This window comes from Leuciscus leuciscus, assembly GCF_965113295.1.
Source record: "Leuciscus leuciscus genome assembly, chromosome: 14".
In the NCBI taxonomy this organism is placed as follows: Eukaryota; Metazoa; Chordata; class Actinopteri; order Cypriniformes; family Leuciscidae; genus Leuciscus; species Leuciscus leuciscus.
Window position 1 is genome coordinate 3,060,313 of NC_138738.1, and position 21,535 is coordinate 3,081,847.

Below are 21,535 nucleotides of genomic sequence, written 5' to 3' on the forward strand. Positions count from 1 at the left end.
GACCCGCTGTAGCATGAAATAAATAACCCTTCTCTGGGTGCCAAAGGTCCTCGCGTTTCACCGCTGTGGAGAAAATCAGAAACGCGTTCGCCCACGTCTCCCTCCCCCCTTTGAAGACCTTTCGTTTGCTTCCTCCGAGATTTGGTGCTGTTTTGACAGAGTCGTTTATCTAGGGCCGGTTTCAGAAAGAGAACGAGCGTGGATGTGAAGGGAAAGAGACAGAAGAAAGGGAACTTAGACGGGTCTGGAGAAAGACATTCCGGCCCTGGACGTCCGATAGCGGCTCCACCTGAGCTGTTCTCAGAGTCATAAATCATGCACACTTTCTGTGAGCGCTTTAAACGTGTCTATATTTCACCAGCCGCTGCCTGTCGTGTTTCCTGCGCTGTGTTTGTGTTGGATGCGTCAGGGCCAGTCTTTACCACAGTCAGCTCGAAGTACGCTCTTAAACTAGCTTTGTGCTTCTTTTCCAGGCGGCAGCATTTCTTCTGGAATTTTCCAGGGTGCAAACAGCATCACCGGCTCAACGCCGTTCAGTGCCACACAGCAGGTGGGTCAACTTAGGAGAACCTTCACTGATGGACTACAACCACCCCTGTGATATACTGTTGTGCCCTTCGCCAGAAGAGTCTCATGGCTACAATATATCACAATTATAAAATCATCTCTCTTTTTTTGTATTTTACAGTTTCACTGAAGCCATCAATGCAAAAAAAAAAAAAAGGATTTTTGTCTTGTTTCCAGTACAAATATCTAAACATTCTTAAATCAAGATACATTTACTTGAGAACCAACGTGACTTGTTTGCTTATCAAAATGAAGAGTTTTTGCTTAAAAAAAGAATTGGGCCAGAAAAAAAATTATCTTGTTTTCTCTTTGAATTAAGTAAATTTTTTAACTTAATAATTTATTTATTTTTCGGAAGAAAAACAAAACGTTTTGAATCTTTTTTTTGTGTGCTTTTTTTTTTTTGCTTTTTTTGCTTCTCAAGTCAATGTATCTCGAATGTTTAGATATTTGTCTTTAAAAACAATTTTGAAAACACTTTACATTAGTAAGGAAAAAGTAAAATACTAAGGAATATATATACATACATATACATACATACATATATATATATATATATATATATATATATATATATAGCTGCGTTAATATCTATATCCAATATTTTTTACTTTATCTCTCTATATGTAATTTTGGAAATAAAGGTCAATATATACGGAATACTTATTAAAATACTATTAATAATATTATGAAAAAAGTTGTATGAAAATGTAAAAAAATACTACCAACTAGTAAACTTAAAACTTAATACAAAAATATTTTTTAAGTTGCTTTAATATCTGAAATCTGCTTTAATATCCAGATTTTGTCTCCCTATATATGTTAACATGAACTATCAATGAAAAGTACTTCTGAAGAATTTATTAATCATACTTACTGTATATTTCAACATTAGTTACTATTTATTAATAGACCTGAGCTGACATTAACTAACAATGAACAGTTGTATTTTTATTAACAAAGATTAATAAATGCTGTAACAAATGTATTGCTCATTGTATTTTGAGCACTTCTTGCGTTGTTTTTGCCTCTTCACGATGACTTGCTTAATTTAGTCCCAATTTGTAAGTCGCTTTGGACAAAAGCGTCTGCTAAATGACTAAATGTAAATGTTAGTTAGTGCATTAACTAATGTTAAGCAATGGGACTATTTTGTAAAGTATTACCAAAATGGAGTTATTATGAATTTTGTAATCAGACAACCATCAGTGAACCAAGATACTGCCACAGTAGGGTTTAGATGGACTTAAATTAAACAATGAGACATAAAACCAATAAAAAGTAGTATAGAGTTGTCTGAGATTATTCATTCATGTCATTGTCTCCATCAGGATTTCTCAACATATTCCAGCTACAGCCAAAGTCAATATTCTCCATACTACAACACACACTACAACAGCCCATACATCACCAGCAGCAACATCACACCCTCTGCCATCACCACGGCGATACCCTATCAGCACACAGACCATCCCGCTGTATCGACCAATCACAGCCCAGAATCCCACACAGGTGAGCTCTATGGAGAGAAACGAGGAGGCTGATTAACATACCCGGTACTATATTATATATTGGGGATACTTGTGAAAATACTATTAAAAACATAGTAAGGAAAAAAATATGAAATGTATATATTATTTTATTATGTCTTTATATATATGAAATTTGAGAATAATGGTCAATATATATAGGAAAAACTATTACAAATATTATTAAAAAGTTACGTAAAATATGTTTAAAAAAAATAATCTCTATATATGTAATTTGAACATAAAGCAAAGTATGTTTCAATATGTTACATAAATACTACAAAATATTAACACAACCAAATTATGCCGTGTCATTTTAAAAAGTTTGCATTTGACATTATTATGCGTGATGTATTTCAGTATTTAATTCAATATTGCTGACATTTGCTTTGCTATTCAGATATTTGGTTGTACAGTCAAACCAAAATGTATTCAGACACCTTCAACATTTCTCACATTATCACAGTTTATTCGCTTTAGTTGAGGCAATGGTAATAAAATATGAGCAGAACTCAGTTGATGTTTCACTGGTTTTGTCCGTCCTTCTGTTAGTCTGTCTCACACATGAATTATGTTGAATATCTGTCAGCTGTTAAATTTAACTACACAATTAGATAATACCAGTTTAGCTCAACCAATCACCAAGCAATGCTTCATTTTGTTCAGTCTGTGGTGTAAAAAGATCACATTAGCAATTAAAGAAAAAAACACTTCAGCAAAACATGATCAGGTCAAAGTGTCTGAATACATTTGTGGTCCCAAATTAGTATAAATGTTACTGGATATCACTGTATGAAGACGTTTAGTATGTAATATGTCACAGTTTACTTTATTTTGCTATCCACGCTTACATAAATGAACTATAGTGTCCTGCACACACTAGTAAAACAATATCAAAAATTATATCTGGTGTTTGAATAATTTTTTATTTGACTGTATGTCTCTATTTAAACATGTCATCACGTACGTGTGTGTGTGTGTGTGTGTGTGTGTGTGTGTGTGTGTGTGTGTGTGTGTGCACCAGCAGAGTACCACGCTCCCACGAGTCCTCCGACTCCAGGAAAGGACCAGGAAGGCGCTCCGGCGAGACGCGGTTCGGATGTGAAGCTCAGGGGCCGGAAACGGGCCAGTGACCCCGGACCCCCTCTGGACTCTGACATCGAGGTACAGATGCTGGCATTCTCGGTGTCCCTTACACAACGTCTTTCATTAACATTCCTGCGCTCCGCACCGCAGGGACAACTTTCACATCCAACAGTCCAGTTGTGCAATGATGTCTGGCAACAACCTCATCATAACTCGACGAGCTTAAAGGGATAGTTCACCTTAAATTAATCTTTCATCATCATTTACTCACCCTTGTGTCGGTCCAAACCTGTATGACTTTCTTCCGGATGGATTTTTAACAAGCTGATTCTCCAATCTGTCTTTTTCATACAATGGACTGATAAAAAAATGTAAAAAGCGCAATAAAAGTTTAAAAGCTCATCTCGAAGTCATACATGCTTTGAACAACAGCAGACTGAAATACATTTGTGTTTTCTTTGCTTTACAAAAAGCTCTGTTGCAATACATTGAATATTAAAATATACAGAAGTAAGTTATAAGTATTTAATTACCAGACAAAAGAACTGGAAATATGTTTCTGCCCAACATGTAGTGTGATATGAGGAATAGAGCGTTTGCCCTTAAGCTGTGAAACGTGGATGAACTGACTATAATTATCAGACGTTTTCATAAACACAACATTGAGATATTATGCAGTGTTTTGGAGTAAATACTTCTCTTGACTAGTAAGCAGATTATATTTGTGCTCATGCTCATTGTGTGTGTGTGTGTGTGTGTGTGTGTGTGTGTGTGTAGAGAGTGTTTATTTGGGACCTGGATGAGACCATCATCATTTTCCACTCGCTCCTCACAGGGACATTTTCCACACGCTTCGGCAAGGTACAAACCAGTTCCTCCACTCACACCACTTCACTTTACACTGCTTTAGTTCTGCTTCACAAGACAATACTCTGTTTTATTGAGTTTTTTTGGGCTGTAAATTCAACCATCATGTATGTATGTATGTGTATGTAGGATGTATGTGTGTGTGTATATAAAGATTGCATTTATAATGCAAACAAAATAGAGTGAGATATAAAAAAAAATATATATAAAAAAAATATATATATATTTTCAATCATATATTCACTATATATACATATATATATATATTTGTTTTATATATATATATATATATATATATTTATATCTCACTCTATTTTATTTTACAGTATTTTTTGTCAAATAAATGCAATCTTCACACACACACACACACATTTATAATGCAAATAAAATAGAGCGAGATATAAAAAAATATATATAATTTTTTATTTTTTTTATTCTTAACTCTTAACTCTTATTTTTATTTAAATAACTATTTTATTTTATAGTATTTTTTTGTCAAATAAATGCAATCTTTATATACACACACACACACACACACACACACATACATCCTGTTTAAGCATTGGTGGTCGGTAAGAAAGAAGCATTTATTTGATCAAAAGTACTGTAAAGAAAGACATTTTTTTAGTGTCCTTTGAGTAAAAAGTTCAAAAGAACTGCATTTAAGCATTCAATCTATTTTTCCCAGTAAATAAATATGGTTCCACAGCTGTTTTAGAGTAAGAAACTAAACGTGGAAGAATTAAATGAACAGTGAAAGATATAATGAAGCTCCAGTCAAGCGCTCTTGTTATTTGGCCGCCCTGATTTGATTGACGCCACATGAACTTCTACGCAATCTCCAGGCAGCTGATGAGGAAACAATGGTCATGTTTCTTTTTCTTGGCCCGCGATCTATTTTGAATTCCCACGATCCCTTGCGGATTTGACGTGACACATAAGAGACTCTGAGAAACGCCTGGCCGTCTCGAGAGCGCAGCTCTTTTGGAGTTTCTTTTTAAGGACTGCAGAAATGTTACCGTGACTAATGTGTCTAATTTCAGATCCAGGAAAAAGACTCCAAAATAGCGTATTACTCGGGCAAGGAATCCACTGGAGATAGAAAAAAATCAAAGAAAACATCCAGTAAAATAGGAACAAGTTTGATGTGTGTCATGACAAAGCCGCTTACCGTCTGACAAAGAGCCGCGATTGCATTGGCTCAGATTTCGCATCTTTAAGTAACATGATATTTAACTGGCTTTTCTTTTTATTCGTACTTTATGTCAACGCCATAAGTCCATCACTGTAAACAGCCTGTTTGAGCTGTGATTGGCCCACAGCAAGGCTCGACCTACCGAGTACAGAACCAGTCTGAGTGCTGAAAGACGCCCGTCTTCTAATGTGTGTTTTTAAGCGGAGGTGAACGTCAGAGGTTACTGGAGTCTCTTTGCCATTCGACATGTCATTTATCCTTAGTCAATATGTATACCTGCATAACTTAACATCTCAATGTGCACATAAAGTTAAAGTCCAAATTATCCTAATCATTTAAATAAAAAATAAAAAATAAAAAAATTATAATAATTAAAAAAAAAATTATATATAAATTTTATAATTTATTATTATATTATATTATATTATATACATATATATATATACAGTATATATATATATATATGTAAACAGAAAAAGAATGAACAATGAACAATTTTTATAATATATATATAATAATTTATATTATTATTAAATTATTATTAATTAGATAGATAGATAGATAGATAGATAGATAGATAGATAGATAGATAGATAGATAGATAGATAGATAGATAGATAGATAGATAGATAGATAGATAGATAGATAAAAAATATAAATTTATATATATTGGTAAATATAAAAATAAAATGAATAATGAATCATTTTTATTATATGTAATATTTATAATAATTTATATTATTAATAAAATCACACACACACATATTACATTTCTTTAGTATTTTCCCATAGTTTTGATGGTACGTTTACACATGAGCTTGCCTCTGAAGATAATTTCATTTTGAAAATTAGATTTCTTTTAACCATGCTAATTTCAATCATATATTCACAATAAGTTTTGACTGTTGAATCAAAAAGTTACAGCATTTTGGCCAGAAAAAAGTATGTATTTGTTTTCCCATATGTCGTAACTTTTATTACAGTCCTTCCAAAAAACCCATTCTGAAATGTTCATTGGTGGTACATCTATTATTCTGCGCTCGACTGCCTCCTGTAATAAAGTCGTCCATTCATGGCGGCAGATTATGGGTTATTATCTTAATTAAAGCGGGACAAACTCACAGCTCCTCCTAGTCTCTCAGTTAATCTGACACTAACCTCTGGCTGACACCTGTAGCTTGATGAACTGCCAAACGCCGCCTGTTAGCTAGTGGCGCACAATGCCTTAGCTTATGTTAGCATGTGGCTACGAAGAGAAAACAAGAGAGAAAGAGAAAATAGCTGTACATGTTTCTGATTAAAACCACAATGACTTCGTGGAGTGATCAGCATTCTTGTCAGACAAAAAAACCTGTTATACCGCACGCTCCTACTCAGAGTGAGATGATATAATCATCACCTGTCACTCGTGCGCAAAGTTCAAACCAGGTATGAAAACTAATTTGACGTCTTGTTTGTGTTTTGATCCAGGACTCCGGCAAGGCTGTTTCTCTGGGTTTGTGGATGGAGGAGATGATCTTCAACTTGGCCGATTCACGTCTGTTTTTCAACGACCTGGAGGTGAGCCAAACCACTTGGGATTGTTAAAGCCATTGTGTCAGTTATAAAAATACAGGTCAATTATTTTATAATGTAAGAAGAAAGAGAGCACAGAGTGGTATGAGACATGAAACTATCACAAAAGTTGATGGTCGGTTCATAAAAAAATAAAATAATTTGCAGCAGAATGCTGTGATTGACCAATCAGAACCAAGTATTCTAGAGAGCCATGTAATAAACTTCTCTTATTGGTCTAAATCTGCACCTGTAAGAACGCCTGTCAATCCAGCTGAAATCTGATTGGCCCCTGCTCTGTCAATCATCGCTGATCTCAATTCAACCCACGCAAACACCGCTCATTTAAAGACGTGCGTTTATTGCATGGATGGCGCAAGATGTTCAATCGAATGATAAAGTTTGCGCTCTTTATCTAACACTTGACAAAGCCTTCTGCTAAAACAAGAGTGTGCGGTTTATCTCCAAAACAGGTGCGAGTGGAGGATACGTGCGTTACTCTTAATGAAGAAAAAATTAAATATGGAAATATTTAAGCTGTTATTGTAGAAAATGCTTCAAAGAAACTCTGTATCCCGAAAGTGCTTGAACTCAGGGCTTTAAAGAACAGTTAATGAACAAAGCGCTGGAGCCAGCAGCAAAGCATAGAGGTCAAATGTATGCAAAACTCATTCATTTAAGAATTGCGCATGACTTGAAAGTTAAACTTGGTCTCTCTCTGTAAACGGTGGCCCCTGCTTTTAGAAAATCCTGGATCCACGGCTGTCATTCACAAAGCTCTTCATATTCCCCGCCCCTCATGTCTTCATTTGTTAAATATTTTTGCTAATTAGATGCTGCTTTCAGCTGGCAATAAGACTGCAGTACTCTCTGCTCATCTGTACACATTTTACACATTTTTTTTTTTCTTCTCCATGTGGTGACATACTTGGATTATGCCTCACATTAAGCCACCAGACAAAAATATGAGGAACACATTTTTTTTTTACAACTGCAAAAACAAACGAAAAAAAGGTAGCAAAGATGATAATGTTGATGATAACAATTTTTTTTTAATATATTTATATGTTACGCTTTAAAACATATTTAAATTTATATATGTGTATGTTCACTACCATTTAAAAATTCTAAAGTTTGAGGTTGGTAAGATTTTTTAATGTTTTAAATAAAAAACATTAAAAGCGTGCTCACCAAGGCTGCATTTATTTGAATCAAAAATACATTAAAACTGTAATATTGTAAAATATTATTGCAATCTAAAACGGCTGTTTTCTATGTGATTTAAATTTTCAAAATGTAATTTATTCCTGTGATCAAAGCTGAATTTTCAGCATCATTACTCCAGTCTTCAGTGTCACATGATCCTTCAGAAATCATTCTAATATGATGATTTGCTGCTCAAGAAACATTTATGATTATTATCAATGTTGAAATACTTTTTACAATATTTTTGTGGAAAGCGAGATATATTTTCGGTTCGAAAGTTCGAAAGAACAGCGTTTATGTGAAATCAAATCTTTTGTAGCATTATAAACATCAGTTGCTGAATAAAAGTAATAATTTCTTAAAAATAAAACAAAACAAAAAAATCTTACTGACCCCAAACTTTTAGTGCTAGTGTTTATGATGCAAAATACAGATTCATGGGTGGTAAGAATTATTTATGACTGGTAAACTTTCACACACACACACACACACACACACACACACAAAGTAAATTTAGGACATTAAAGAGTTTGTTCAACAGTCCTGACAGTAAATGCAGAGTCAGTGTGAGAGAAAGACCTCAGTTTGCCCTCTGCATGAAGAAAGGAGGGATTAGATTCTTTCAAAGCTTTCGAGGAGGCGGTGCAAAAAAATGACAACATTTGAGTGTTTAAGTAGGGGTGTGTGGCCAACACTGAAAAGAAGATTTGTCCCGGGGAGGAACAACAGCTCAGGGGTGGAGGGCACAGGTTTTAATCACAGCCCCTTCCCTCTTCTTCTGTTTTCCCTGGAATCGCCCACAAATAGTCCAAGACCATTCAGCATTCAAATCTGTTTGTCAGCTGGGGAACAGAGAGATGCCGCGGGCGAAACAACTGCAGTGCTTAGAAACACAGGCGTGATTGATGACCTAACTTGCTCATTTAAAGCTTTAATTAATCAGAAAAATCTTAGGAAGCTGAATAGTTCAATAGTGAGAAGCTAAATATTTAGGATGGGTGATTAATATCAGAGATAGGTGGTTGGAAAACAAATTTAATGCATGACCATAAATAATCAAATACAGTCCCTCCAGAAAAACGCGATTATGCGATCTTTAATCAGCCAAAGTCCGCATATTTATGCGGGGGCCGCATTTTTTCAAATACGCCGCACTTTCGCCGCATAAATTGCCGATTTCCGATCGCGAAATATGCGGGGCTTGCATGATTTCATAATCCCCGCATTTTCGTTGCAAAAAAGTCACATATATCTTAGCAGAAAGTTGAAAAATGTTGCGTTTACTTCACTCAGAGCAGTCATGTTGCCATGGGAACGTTATGAAGTGACGTTATTACAGTTGTAAGCATATTAGTAGTATGTAAATTTACGTTACAGTAAGAGATTGCACTTTGTGCATTGGAAGCACTTATTTTAACAGAAGATGTCTGTTGTGTATAGCAACCTCTGTAAAACAGGAAGCACACATTTTATTTTATTTTATTTATTCATTTTTACAGAAGTTGTAGCATATTCCTTTTGTAAAGCTACAGAACTTGTTTGACTCATCAATGTTTTGTAAGTTTGAGCCATGTGTTTATTAAGGTCTGAAATAAAACATATTTAATACAATTAAATATTCAAATTTTTGCAAGTTCCCGCAATTTCATCGCATAAAATTGCATAAATATCCCGCATATTCCATTGCATTTTTTAAGAAAACGTGCCGCATAATCAAGGATTTTTGGCCGCAACAATCACAAAAAAACCCCACATTTTTCTGGAAGGACTGAAAATAGAAGAACATTGAATCCACCCGAACAACCAAATAGCAATTGACTAAAAACAATCAAAAAACAAGTATCATTTGGCTTATATTTCCAGCAGAAAATGTAGTAGATGTGCTTAAAGTGAAAAAATCTAGTTATAATTATTAATTTAAGAAAAACTGAAGTCAGTGGGAGGTCCGCATTATGATATTAAACATGAGGCATATCTGTGAAAATATGAAAAACAATAGGAGAGCATGAGCTTTAGTCAGTGCTAAAGGCTTAGTAATTGTTTTGCATTGATTAGCGTAATTCAGTTTGTAAGACTAAGCGAATCCAAATCTTTATCAAATTTACACGTGTTATGTATCGCTAAATCAACACGGAGATGCACACTAGATAATGATCTCAAGTGAAGAGCAGATGTTCATCTCATGCATCGACCAGCGTAATTCGTGTATACTGGCAGTCGTCCTCGTGAACTCGGCCAAGACATCAGCTAATGCGCAGCGTTAATGAACGTACGAGATCGGGTTTAGACGGCGAGGTTCTGTCTGCCATCTTTCGGATATTTTACCCTCCGGTGTGTTAAAGGCGCCTGGATGTCTTGTGTCACTGTGGCCTGTTCCTGCTTTTCTGTTGTTCGCCTTTTTTAATATTTCAGTCTCGCTCGGCGTCGTTCCCCGAGGCTCGGCGGCGGGTGAACCTGTCTGTACACAGTACATCACTCCACTGAAACATATACACCTCATGCATATCTGCTTTCCCTTCATTTCCCAGGAATGTGACCAGGTTCACATCGATGATGTGGCCTCGGATGACAATGGGCAGGACTTGAGGTAGAGTATGACTTTCCTTCATCTAGCCAAGTGAGCATTTCTAATAAAATCCTTTTTATGTGCCATAAAGGGATCCTTTTCTTCACATAATGCATGCTACTAACATGTCGAGTATTAAAGGCTGTTGGTTTTTATCATGGTTTCTCAATTTCTGCTTCCAGACTCTTTATGATGGACATTAATCACACGTTTAACAGCATGTCCACAGAATTATTAAAGCACAGTCCTCTTGAAAATGAAATTTCTGTCATTATTTACTAACCCTCGTGTCCAAAACTATCTTTTTTTCAATTTAATAATGTAGTTACTATGAACTGATGCTATATAAATATTCCATAAAGCTCCAAAAGTACAAAAACACTCAAATAAAATATTTAAAAGTTCAATAAAAGCCGTCTTAAATTATTTAGTAATTTATCACTAAATTAATTAATTAATTAATTAATTTATGATTATTACTGAAAATATCTAATATTTTAATTTTAATTTATTATGCACTGATGCTATATGAAAAAGCAGCAGGAATATAAAAAATAAAAAAAGTACAAAAATACTAAAAAAAAAACAATAAAAGCAGTCTAAATGATTTAGTAAACATCTTTTATTTTAGTTTATTTTATAATCTTGTATAGATTTTTACTCAAAATATCATATTTCAATTTACTGATTTAAAAAAAAAATCTATTTATTGATGTACTGTGAACTGATACAATATGAAAAAGCAGCAGGAATATTTTTTTCAAAAAGCTGCAGAAGTACAAAAAACACTCCCCAGAAAAATACTATAAAAACAGTCTATATGATTTAGTGAACAAGTTTTATTTAAAAAGAAATCTTTTATTGATTTTAACTCAAAATATCCCATCCCTATATCCCAAATATTCAATTTACTGTTTTTTTTTCTAATGCAATTTTTTTTTTTTTTTTTACTAAGAAATTATGCTCTATGAAAAAGCATCAGGAATATTTCTTTCATTTCCTTTTGTGAAATGACATGGTGAGTAAATAATGACAGAATTCTCATAATGCTGTGCTGACGTACTGGTTATAAAACATTATAGTCTCTAATCCCAGTTTGGAGGCAGACCCTCGCCCTGGTTCCAGACAGTTTACGATGGATATTAATCTGACTTTTAGGAGCATGTTAGGAGATATCATAATGTTTTGGTGTGTGTATAGCGGATGTGAGCTGAGCGTGTGTGTGTCTGGACTTGCAGCACATATAACTTCGGCACAGATGGCTTCCAGAGTCCCGCAGGTGGAGGCACGCTCTGCTTGGGCTCAGGTGTTCACGGCGGGGTCGACTGGATGAGGAAACTCGCCTTCCGCTACCGGCGGGTCAAAGAGATCTATAACACATACAAGAACAACGTAGGAGGTGAGAACAACTCGGACTACGAGGGTAATCAGGGCCTGAAATGTCTATTCTAAAACAGATAGTTCCTCTTCTGAAACCTGATTGGCTGAAACACGTTGGAAGCCGTTGTAAAATAGCTGAAGTGGGACAAACACCTGTAACCGCACGTCAGCTGGTGTCTATAATAATGCATCAACTGCAAACATTGGACAGTCAGGCTCAACACTATTACTAGGTAGAAAAGTAGAATAAAAAATAGTAAAAGTAGAAGTAGTAACAATAATAACTTATATTATTAATTGTATTATTATGATATAATAATTATATAGTATATTGACAACATTAATTATATCAAGAAATAATTAAAATATTATTGTTAATAATTCTTGCAGAAATGAATATAGTTCAGTAGCCTTTTATTCTTAATAAGAGCAAAACTATTAATATATTTAGTTTTAAATATGCTTATTTAATATAATATATATATATATATATATATATATATAATATGTTTAATATTTAGTTCAATATTTAATTTAAAGATGAATATTCAAATGGTTTATAATTAAGGTAAAAAATGTAAAATAATATTTTCATTATGGATTTTCAGTTCTTTGAAATAACGAAAAAATTATTGATGAAAGCATTGTAAAAAGAATTCAATGCACTTTTAATGCGACCTTCATATAACAAAAATAAAAATGTATGAAATTTCTCATTTTAATAAAAAATCAATCAATCAGTCAACCCCAGAACATAAAAGTGGCTGTAGTTTTATTGTACATGATTTATTGTACATTGGGTTTTTTCCTCATATTACTGTTGTTGTTTTATAAAAGCAGCGAGTCACTTAAAGGGATAGTTCACTCAAAAATGAAAATTGTGTCATCACTTACTCAACCTCGTGTTGTTCTAAATCTGTATGGGTTTCTCTGTTCTGTTGAACACAAAAGAAGATATTTTGAAGAATGTCGGTAACCAAACAGTTGATGGACCCCATTGACTTCCATAGTATTTTTTTTTTCCACTATGGAAGTCAATGGACCCATCAACATTCTTCAAAATATCTTCTTTTGTGTTCAACAGAACAGAGAAACCCATACAGGTTTAGAACAACACGAGGTTGAGTAAGTGATGACACAATTTTCATTTTTGAGTGAACTATCCCTTTAAAGCCACAATATGTAACTTATTTTGCTTTAAAAATAGCAAAAATCACTATATCTATGTTATATATATATATTTTTTGTGTACTTACATGATCCCGACTGTTTCCAACAACTTTCAAACCAGGAGAAATTTGTAATTTAATTCGAGAAACGTCCCGTTTCTTTATTTCCGTTTTGTCGCCGTCAATGGCGTCATATCCGCGTTGTCCCTGGTTTCCGCTCGTACTGCCATGGCAACCAGAGCTATGAACCAGAGCCCTCTGATAGTAACCAAAGCGACTGACGGTAGTTCGCAATGTCTCTCTGCACGCTGTTGTTGTTTCGTTCAAACATTATGGACCATGGCAAGCAGACTTTGGATACAAAAGGAGAACTAAAACGAGAATCAATATCAGCGCGGTGTTTTCGAGATGCCGAGAGCTCCCATAGACAGTATATAAACGAAAGCTCCACGTCCGAGACTTCGACCGCTTCTACATGTACTTTATTAAACAGGTGAGCACATTTACATAAAACTAATCAATGTTATATAGCTCAACATGATGAAATGTTAGAATATGATCTGTATGTTATTCTAATGTTGATCTAGCTTACTGCTAGTCTCATACAGACAAACTAACACACACATTTCAACACATTCAAATGCAGTTTAGTGTGATAGTGTAATGTTAGACCAAGTGAAACAACGCTGCGTTACCTCACAAGTTTAATTTGTCTAATAAACTGACCTGTGACTGTGAGTAGTAATTCTGCACTCGCGTGTAACGTTAGTTCGGTAGAATGAAATGTCCATATTCCTTATGCGGGACTCGTGTGGAGCTGATAGCTGTCTCTTAGCAATCCCGAACTGCTTCATATCACAGTCATGATAAAAGCATCGATGTATTCAGTCATCCATAAACATTATTAGATCCATAGATTAGATCGGTCGGCTTGACGTTGACGACAAGATCCATAATTCTTAGCAAATGTTGCGTCATCAAACTACGCCTTTGTTATTGTAAATAGGTTAGCGACCCCTAGTGGCGAAAAATTCCATACTGTACGTTTAAGGAGTGCAATGTACTGAGTTTATGTTCGACTTTGCTTGTTAAAATCACTGCAATTCATTGGTGATGAGGCTTACAAAATTCAATGTATTTTTAAGTATTAATCTTCTGTTTGATGTTCCGTTGGATCTTAAATTGCTTTTGTAAATGTTAGGTTTGCTGGGAAGTCCGAAGCGGGAAGAGTGGCTTCAGCTGAGGCGGGAGATGGAGGTTTTGACGGATCTGTGGCTGACTCAGGCACTGAAGGCCCTCGCTCTCATCAACTCCAGGTATAAACACGCCAGTTTGATGAAGGAATAATCCGGGGGAAATAAACACGACATGTGCGTGCCGTAGAGTTTAAGAGCAGAGGAGCAGTGGAAGAGCATTCCACTGATACTGGATCTGGAATATTCTTTTAACAATAGACTTATTTTACAGCAACTTACAGCAGTTTTGTGTCACTCAAACATAACAGGCTTGGCAAGCGTAGCACCTTGATTCAATCTGGAAGAAAGGTTAAAGGACAAGTTCGGTATTTTACACTTAAAGCCCTGTTTTCAGATCGTTTCTGATGAAATACAATGGTTAAGATTGAAATTTGGACAAATGCTGCTGTCCCGAGAATTTTCGGTTTCTGTGGTAGCACCTCCCCGTCTCCACAATGGTTGCATAGGTGCACTGGAATAATCCTTCCTAAAACGCATTAAACTTCCGTTTACAAAGACGTGAAACTCACCGAGTGGTCAGGGGTGTTCACTTATATGCTCACACAAAAATCGCTGCAAAAGATGCTTTCCAACTGGTTTTATCGTAGTTTTTCATCCAATACAAGTCAATGGAGTTGGAAAAAAATTACGATAAAATAGTATATTCGGTTCAGCTTGATTATCCATACATCGTTTTTTTTGTTGTTGAAAAAAACAAATGTGAGTATCAAATATAATCATCAGGCTTCTGAGGAAGTTTTATTGTTCATCTCTCAATCATCATTGTGCATTGCATTATACGTTTTAAAATATAGAGCTTTGATCATAAAACTAAGCATTTAAATATCAAATACTAAGACATATTATTGGCATATATAGAGTGACGACTGTGACACAGAGTGACACAGTATTAAATTATATTTTAATTTAATACTGTGAAGCTGCTTTGATACAATCTGTATTGTGAAAAGCGCTATACAAATAAACTTGACTTGACTTGACTTGACGACTGATATTATTATCATTTTATGTAAGCATCAGGGAGCCTCTATCAATATGCGGGGTACTGAAATTGTTTTCAATATGCACACTCGCTTTTTACTTTCAGTTTTGAATTTGCAATCACACGTACTCTGTGTTTAGGGAGCGGCGGTTCTGACCACACGTTACAAGATAAGATATTTGTCAATGACGCTCAGGATCTGTTGCTCACCAAAAGTCCTGTCAGTCATCTCTCCTTAAGCCTTGTTTATACTTTCACCAAGCCTCCGCTTTACTGGGCTCTCCTCCCCAAACTCCCCAAACAACACTCGTGACAGTGGCTGCGTCCCAAATCGCTTACTCTCTTGAGTAGGTACTTATTTTGAATAAGTAATTACTTCACGACCACTAAAAAGTATGTTCTATATAGTAAGAGTGTAATCTAGACGTACTACAGTCACTATACTGTCATTATCATGTGACCTTCCAGCATCGTGTCGCTTTACCGCCATTCCACAAAACAAGTCCTCTCCTGTGGCCTCATGGGATAGTAAAGTGTCCATCATATGTACACTTCAGAATCTCACCACAACTAGTAGGTCATCCGGGTACTTTTTCCCTCATCTTTTTTGAGTACTTTGAATTCAGACATTTTTTTAGCCTATTATATAGAAGGGAAGTTTGTGATTTCGGATGCAGCCATTGTTTGTTTTTATTACACTTGACTTCACCAAACCCACACTACCAAAGAATCATGTAAAACAGTAAACCTTGAGATTAATTACATGTGGCATTAGAACTATAGAAAATATATAGAAATGAGAACATGTGTATAAAACTTAATTAGACAACAATTTACTTATTTAATTTTAAAAAATTCATTCAATTTCATGAAAATGTTTATTTAACATGGACCTTTATTTTCCTTAAAAAGGCGTATTTCTGCTAGTGTAGGCTCATTTTGTAAATGTAATCAATTAATTGATTACATTTACGATACAGACGGACCTGCTCGGCCAGAATCGCCTCGAAGTCGAGCATCTTTGGAAGCGGAGCCGTGTGCAAAGTTACAAAAAATTACCATACATACACACCACCACGCAAAATGGCGTCTCAACACACACAACCGCACCGTGATGACGTCATTTTTGTGTGAGCTTTACTCTCGTCACGTGACACGTGAAATCTGATGTATTGTAACGTAACCAAATACCACAGCAAGCCTAACCATGTCCCTTCAGGGGCTCCGTAGAATGCGTTATTCATTTTCCGTGCCTGTCCGAATTCGGATTTAAGCTTCGGCCGCATCCCTAGAAATCTTCCCCTTCATCGACGCTCTAAATTTGTATATTTTTACAGTGAAATTCTTTTGTAGAATTCCAGATCAATGTTTTGATTTGTGGTTGCACCAGTGCTCCTTTAAGAGTGTATTCACACCAGGAAAGTGTTAGTTCACTTGATTTAGTCTGGACCAAATACAATGGTGATTTTTGTATTAGTTTGGTGCGGTTCGCTTTCACACTGCCGTTTTTGCAAGTGAACCAAAATTTGTAAACAAAACCACACGTGTGCTAAGGTCATCCATTCATTGGACAGGAATTGGAACCGGACCGAGAGCACATGTTCATCTGGGTCTCAGTACGGTTGTTCGGTCCGCACCCAAGTGCGATCGCTGTATTCACACCTGCCCAAAAGATCCGCGCCAAGGGGGGAAACGAACTTGAGTTCGATACAATCGAACCAAACAAGACAGGTGTGAATACACACAAGGGCGTTTTCACAGCTGAGAGTCCGCACCAAGGTCCGAACCAAAGTTCATGTTTTGATCCATTTGATCCATTCGGTTAGTTTTGGTTTGGTTTCACATTGCAATTATGCGAGCACACTAAAGATCTTTACATGACATACTTGCGTCCTGTCGTCATCATCTATGTGGGCTGCATCTCGACATTGATTGGTTTGTAAACGGACGTGCGTCTGACGTCAGCGTGTTGTCAATGCAACTTGTAACTTTGACAAGAATGAATGAACAGACGCATATCATTCCCACTATACTGTTATTATAACGCATTACTCCCTGCAGCACCAACTATACTCAAGGCTAGTTCACATTCGCCAAATGAATGTCCTCGTTGTGCGAACATTTTATCATCGCCGGCAGGAAAGGAGGAGAAGACTGCGAGCAATCCTGCGGGAAGCACCAGAACTTCCTGTAAATGGTCTGAACGTCCGAACCATACAGAACATGCGTTCACACTAGAAACGAACCAAACCTTTGCTCAGTTTGATCCAGACCGAGACTACCTCTTTTCGTCTGACCAAATTTAATCTATTTGGTCCGAGGTTTCACACCGTTCATTTTGATTCGGATCAAACTGAAAAGTTCGAAAATCCGGACCAAACTAGACAGGTGCCATACACCCTAAGACTCATTTTTCAAACATCCGTTTCCTTTCTCAGACCAAACTGTGTGAACGTGATGGTCACCACCACACAGCTGATTCCAGCTCTCTCTAAAGTGCTTCTCTACGGCCTGGGAGGAGCGTTCCCCATCGAGAACATCTACAGCGCCACCAAAACAGGTTCGCTGCCTCTTTCACACAGCTTTCCTGATCCAGGAACAGAATTGTTGACGTGTTGTGCCTGTTCCAGGTAAAGAAAGCTGCTTCGAGCGCGTGACTCAGAGGTTCGGCCGGCGGGCCGTGTACGTGGTCGTAGGAGACGGTGTCGAGGAGGAGACGGTCGCCAAGAAGGTATGAAGGAATTATGCTGTTTTTCATGCAATCATTTTTATTATGGTTCTAGTAAAAGGCCTTTTAGTATAATTCAGTTCGTGGTTCACGTGGTATAATCTTTACTGATTTTTACAAAGTGAACATAAGAATAACTTTCATATTGTTAGTAATATTTCAAGATGAACACTTGCTGGACTGAAGCAACTTCGGTTTACTTGATTATTTATACATCATTTCTTAGAAAAAACAAATGAATCAAATATGATCATCAGGCTTTTGTGAAAGGTTTAGTTGTTCACCTCTCAATCATCATTATGTTTTTAAAGCTACAGAGCTCAATGTTTAGATTTTTGAAATCAATGTTTAGAAATATTGTCATATCATAACAAACCACACATCAATGGAAAGCTTATTTATTCAGCTTACAGATGTCCAAAAATGTACCCTTGTGACTGATTTTGTAGTTCAGGGTCACATATGAGCCTGATGCATTAAATATGATACTCAACAAAAACATTTAAAATTGTGTCTAAAGGTCCAGTTGATTGATAGATAGATAGATAGATAGATAGATAGATAGATAGATAGATAGATAGATAGATAGATAGATAGATAGATAGATAGATAGATAGATAGATAGATAGATAGATAGATAGATAGATAGATAGATAGATAGATTGATTGATTGATTGATTGATTAAATTTGAACTTGGTTCCTGCAGAAGAACATGCCGTTCTGGCGAGTGACGTGCCGGGCGGATCTGGAGGCGTTGAGTCATGCACTTGAGCTGGATTACCTCTAGAGGACAGCATCTGCTCCTCAGCCTCACACATGTGCGTCCACAGGAGTCACATGACCCAGACAAGAACTGCAGGACCAATCAGCAGGGAGCAGCAATCTTACTGGAAATATTTGCTTCAAATCAATCCAAGAAAAACACTTTTGTCTCTTTCTTGCTCTCCACGTGAGAGGCTCAGTTCTTTCACTCACTTTCCTTTTCTTTACAACAGCACTGCACTGAAAGCCAAGCCCCATTTATAAAGATTTATGTCTGTGTTCGGAATAACATTATTATCATACCACTCATACTACTTCTGCAGTATGCAGACTTAAGCAAAATTAAGATACATGCTATTGTACTAAAATTGCAGAAAAACTAACCCTCACTTTTTTATATGACTGAACTCAAGTACTTCATATCCACTTATTTCAATTGAAAAACCTCTGAAGCGATTTAAAAGTGAACTAATCGTCAAATCAGCGAAAATGTTGTAGCACATTATAATGCTAAACTGGTACTAAAAGAAATGACATTATTAACTTATGAATTTCAGTTTCTGTCTTCTTTGCTTCCTGTGTCTGTGGAACATCATGTGGTTTGTTACTGGATGTATATTTGTTTGATGTTTCTCGTACTTTGCTGACGTTGATATATGACTGTATGTGCCGCTGATCCTCCGACCCGCATGTGCTCTTCACAACACCTGTTCTGTTCGCTATGATTTGTATATAAGGTTTTATTGTTGATTATTTCTGGGCTTATTATAATAGAATAAAGGTAAATTAATTCATTCTTAAGTCTCATTTTTAAAGCTGGTTTTGCCTTGTCTGGAAAATTGTTACTTAATTTTTTAAGGACATCATTTTAATATGCTGATTTGCTGCTCAAGAAACATTTCTTATTATTATTAATTTATACACACACACACACACGTACACAACTGTTTTCAACATTGATATTAATCAGAAATGTTTCTTGAGAATCATGTGACACTGAACACTGGAGTAATGATGATGAAAATTCAGCTTTGATCACAGGAATAAATGACATTTTACAATATATTCACATAGAAAACAGATAATTTAAATTGTAAAAAGCATTGTTTGCTGAATTTTGGATCAAAAAGACATATTTTAAAAACATAAAAAATCTTACCAATTTAAAACTTTTGAACGGTATATATACACTAGTTATATATGTATATATATATACACTAGTATGAGTAGTATATATATATATATATATATATATATATATATAGACACTAGTATGAGTAGTGTATATATATATATATATATATATATATATGTGTATGTATGTGTTTATATATGTATATGTATTCTTTATTATAAAATATATATATATATATATAAAACAAAAAAAGAAAATATATATGTGTGTGTGTGTATATATATATATATATATATGTATGTGTGTGTATATATATTTTTTTTATAATGAATATGAATATTTATAATGAAAAAAAATATATATATACACACATACATATATACACACACACACATATATATATATATATATTTATTTATTTATATAATAAAATTTATATTTGTATAATACACCTGTATTATCGGTCACTGTCAGATACACTCGTAGAGTCTGATAACTGAAGGATCGAGGACAGGAGTGTCAATGAACTGCAACATTATGAGCTGTGCTGCCCTCTGCTGGAACACTACCTCAATTAATTCTCTAAAATAACACATTTTTACATCTAGTTTATTTGTACAAGAAGCTTTTTTTCATGGCCCTTGACACTTTCACCAACAGTCTGCACATGTTGTTGTCATTGCAACTTTGCACCTTGAGTCTATGCAACATTACAACACGTAAAGAGACAAACTGAATACAATCTGCCCTAGATCAGAGTGGTTGTGTATTCAACACTTATTTGATCAGGTTCTGTTGACAGATCATATTGCTCGTAAAGGAATGTTTGGATGAGTTTCTCCAAAGCTCAGCGGCCGTTTGATTAAAGCTACAACCCTGTTGTGCCCTTGAGTGGGTTTGATCTGAGAGCAAATGTCAATGACACACAAGTTTGTTTTTCAGATGAAGGTGTAGCGGAGAGGTTATTCTGTTCTGGCCCATCATCACCATCATCCTATTATGATGCAAACCCGTAATTTGCTGTGTAATATCTGGCTTGAGTAACGTCTCGCTCTGTAGAATAAAAATCGCTTGAAACAAATATCTGATGAAGACGAGATGCTTTGTGGAAAGAGAGACTTCATCCTTTTCTCAATCTAAGACATGTCAAAAAAAAAAAATTTGAAATGGTCATTTAAATACACTGTTTGTTTGTTTTGGCATCGCTGTCATTATAATAAACAAATGTGAATGTCAGGGTTTAGATCATGAACTTCAGAGACCACAGTTAGATCAATCTGGCAATGAATTTACACCACTTACACGTGTTTGCTCAAATCAATATTAACTTTGAACATTTCATTATTTACATTTGCAAAGGTCTCTCCACCTTGTTAAAATAACAAACAAAGATTAATCCAATTTATTTCTTTTAAAATTGCCTGAAAAGTGTTTTGAGAACAAAAATGTGGATAAGGACATTATCATTTTGTTTGTTCTATAGAATTTTGAATTTTAATATAAATACATATGTGCTTTTCAATTTAATTGTAATATAAATTATTATTATAAT

At 35.3% G+C, this 21,535-nt stretch overlaps 1 protein-coding gene across 4 annotated transcripts in view; it reads left to right on the forward strand.

The window, feature by feature from the left end:
- Positions 1-19,642, forward strand: part of eya2 (EYA transcriptional coactivator and phosphatase 2) — a 79,109-nt gene extending 59,467 nt beyond the window's left edge. For 3 of the 4 annotated variants that reach the window (XM_082136443.1, XM_082136444.1, XM_082136442.1), the window contains 11 exons: positions 474-550; positions 1,899-2,079; positions 3,121-3,260; positions 3,960-4,043; positions 6,715-6,804; positions 10,533-10,591; positions 11,809-11,969; positions 14,321-14,435; positions 17,796-17,917; positions 17,988-18,088; positions 18,793-19,642. In XM_082136443.1, coding sequence (XP_081992569.1) covers positions 474-550; positions 1,899-2,079; positions 3,121-3,260; positions 3,960-4,043; positions 6,715-6,804; positions 10,533-10,591; positions 11,809-11,969; positions 14,321-14,435; positions 17,796-17,917; positions 17,988-18,088; positions 18,793-18,873 — 1,211 coding nt within the window. In that variant the 3' untranslated portion in view covers positions 18,874-19,642. The remainder of the gene's footprint in view (positions 1-473; positions 551-1,898; positions 2,080-3,120; positions 3,261-3,959; positions 4,044-6,714; positions 6,805-10,532; positions 10,592-11,808; positions 11,970-14,320; positions 14,436-17,795; positions 17,918-17,987; positions 18,089-18,792) is intronic. The other variant, XM_082136445.1, reaches the window with a different exon arrangement.
- Positions 19,643-21,535: the final 1,893 nt, after the last annotated feature.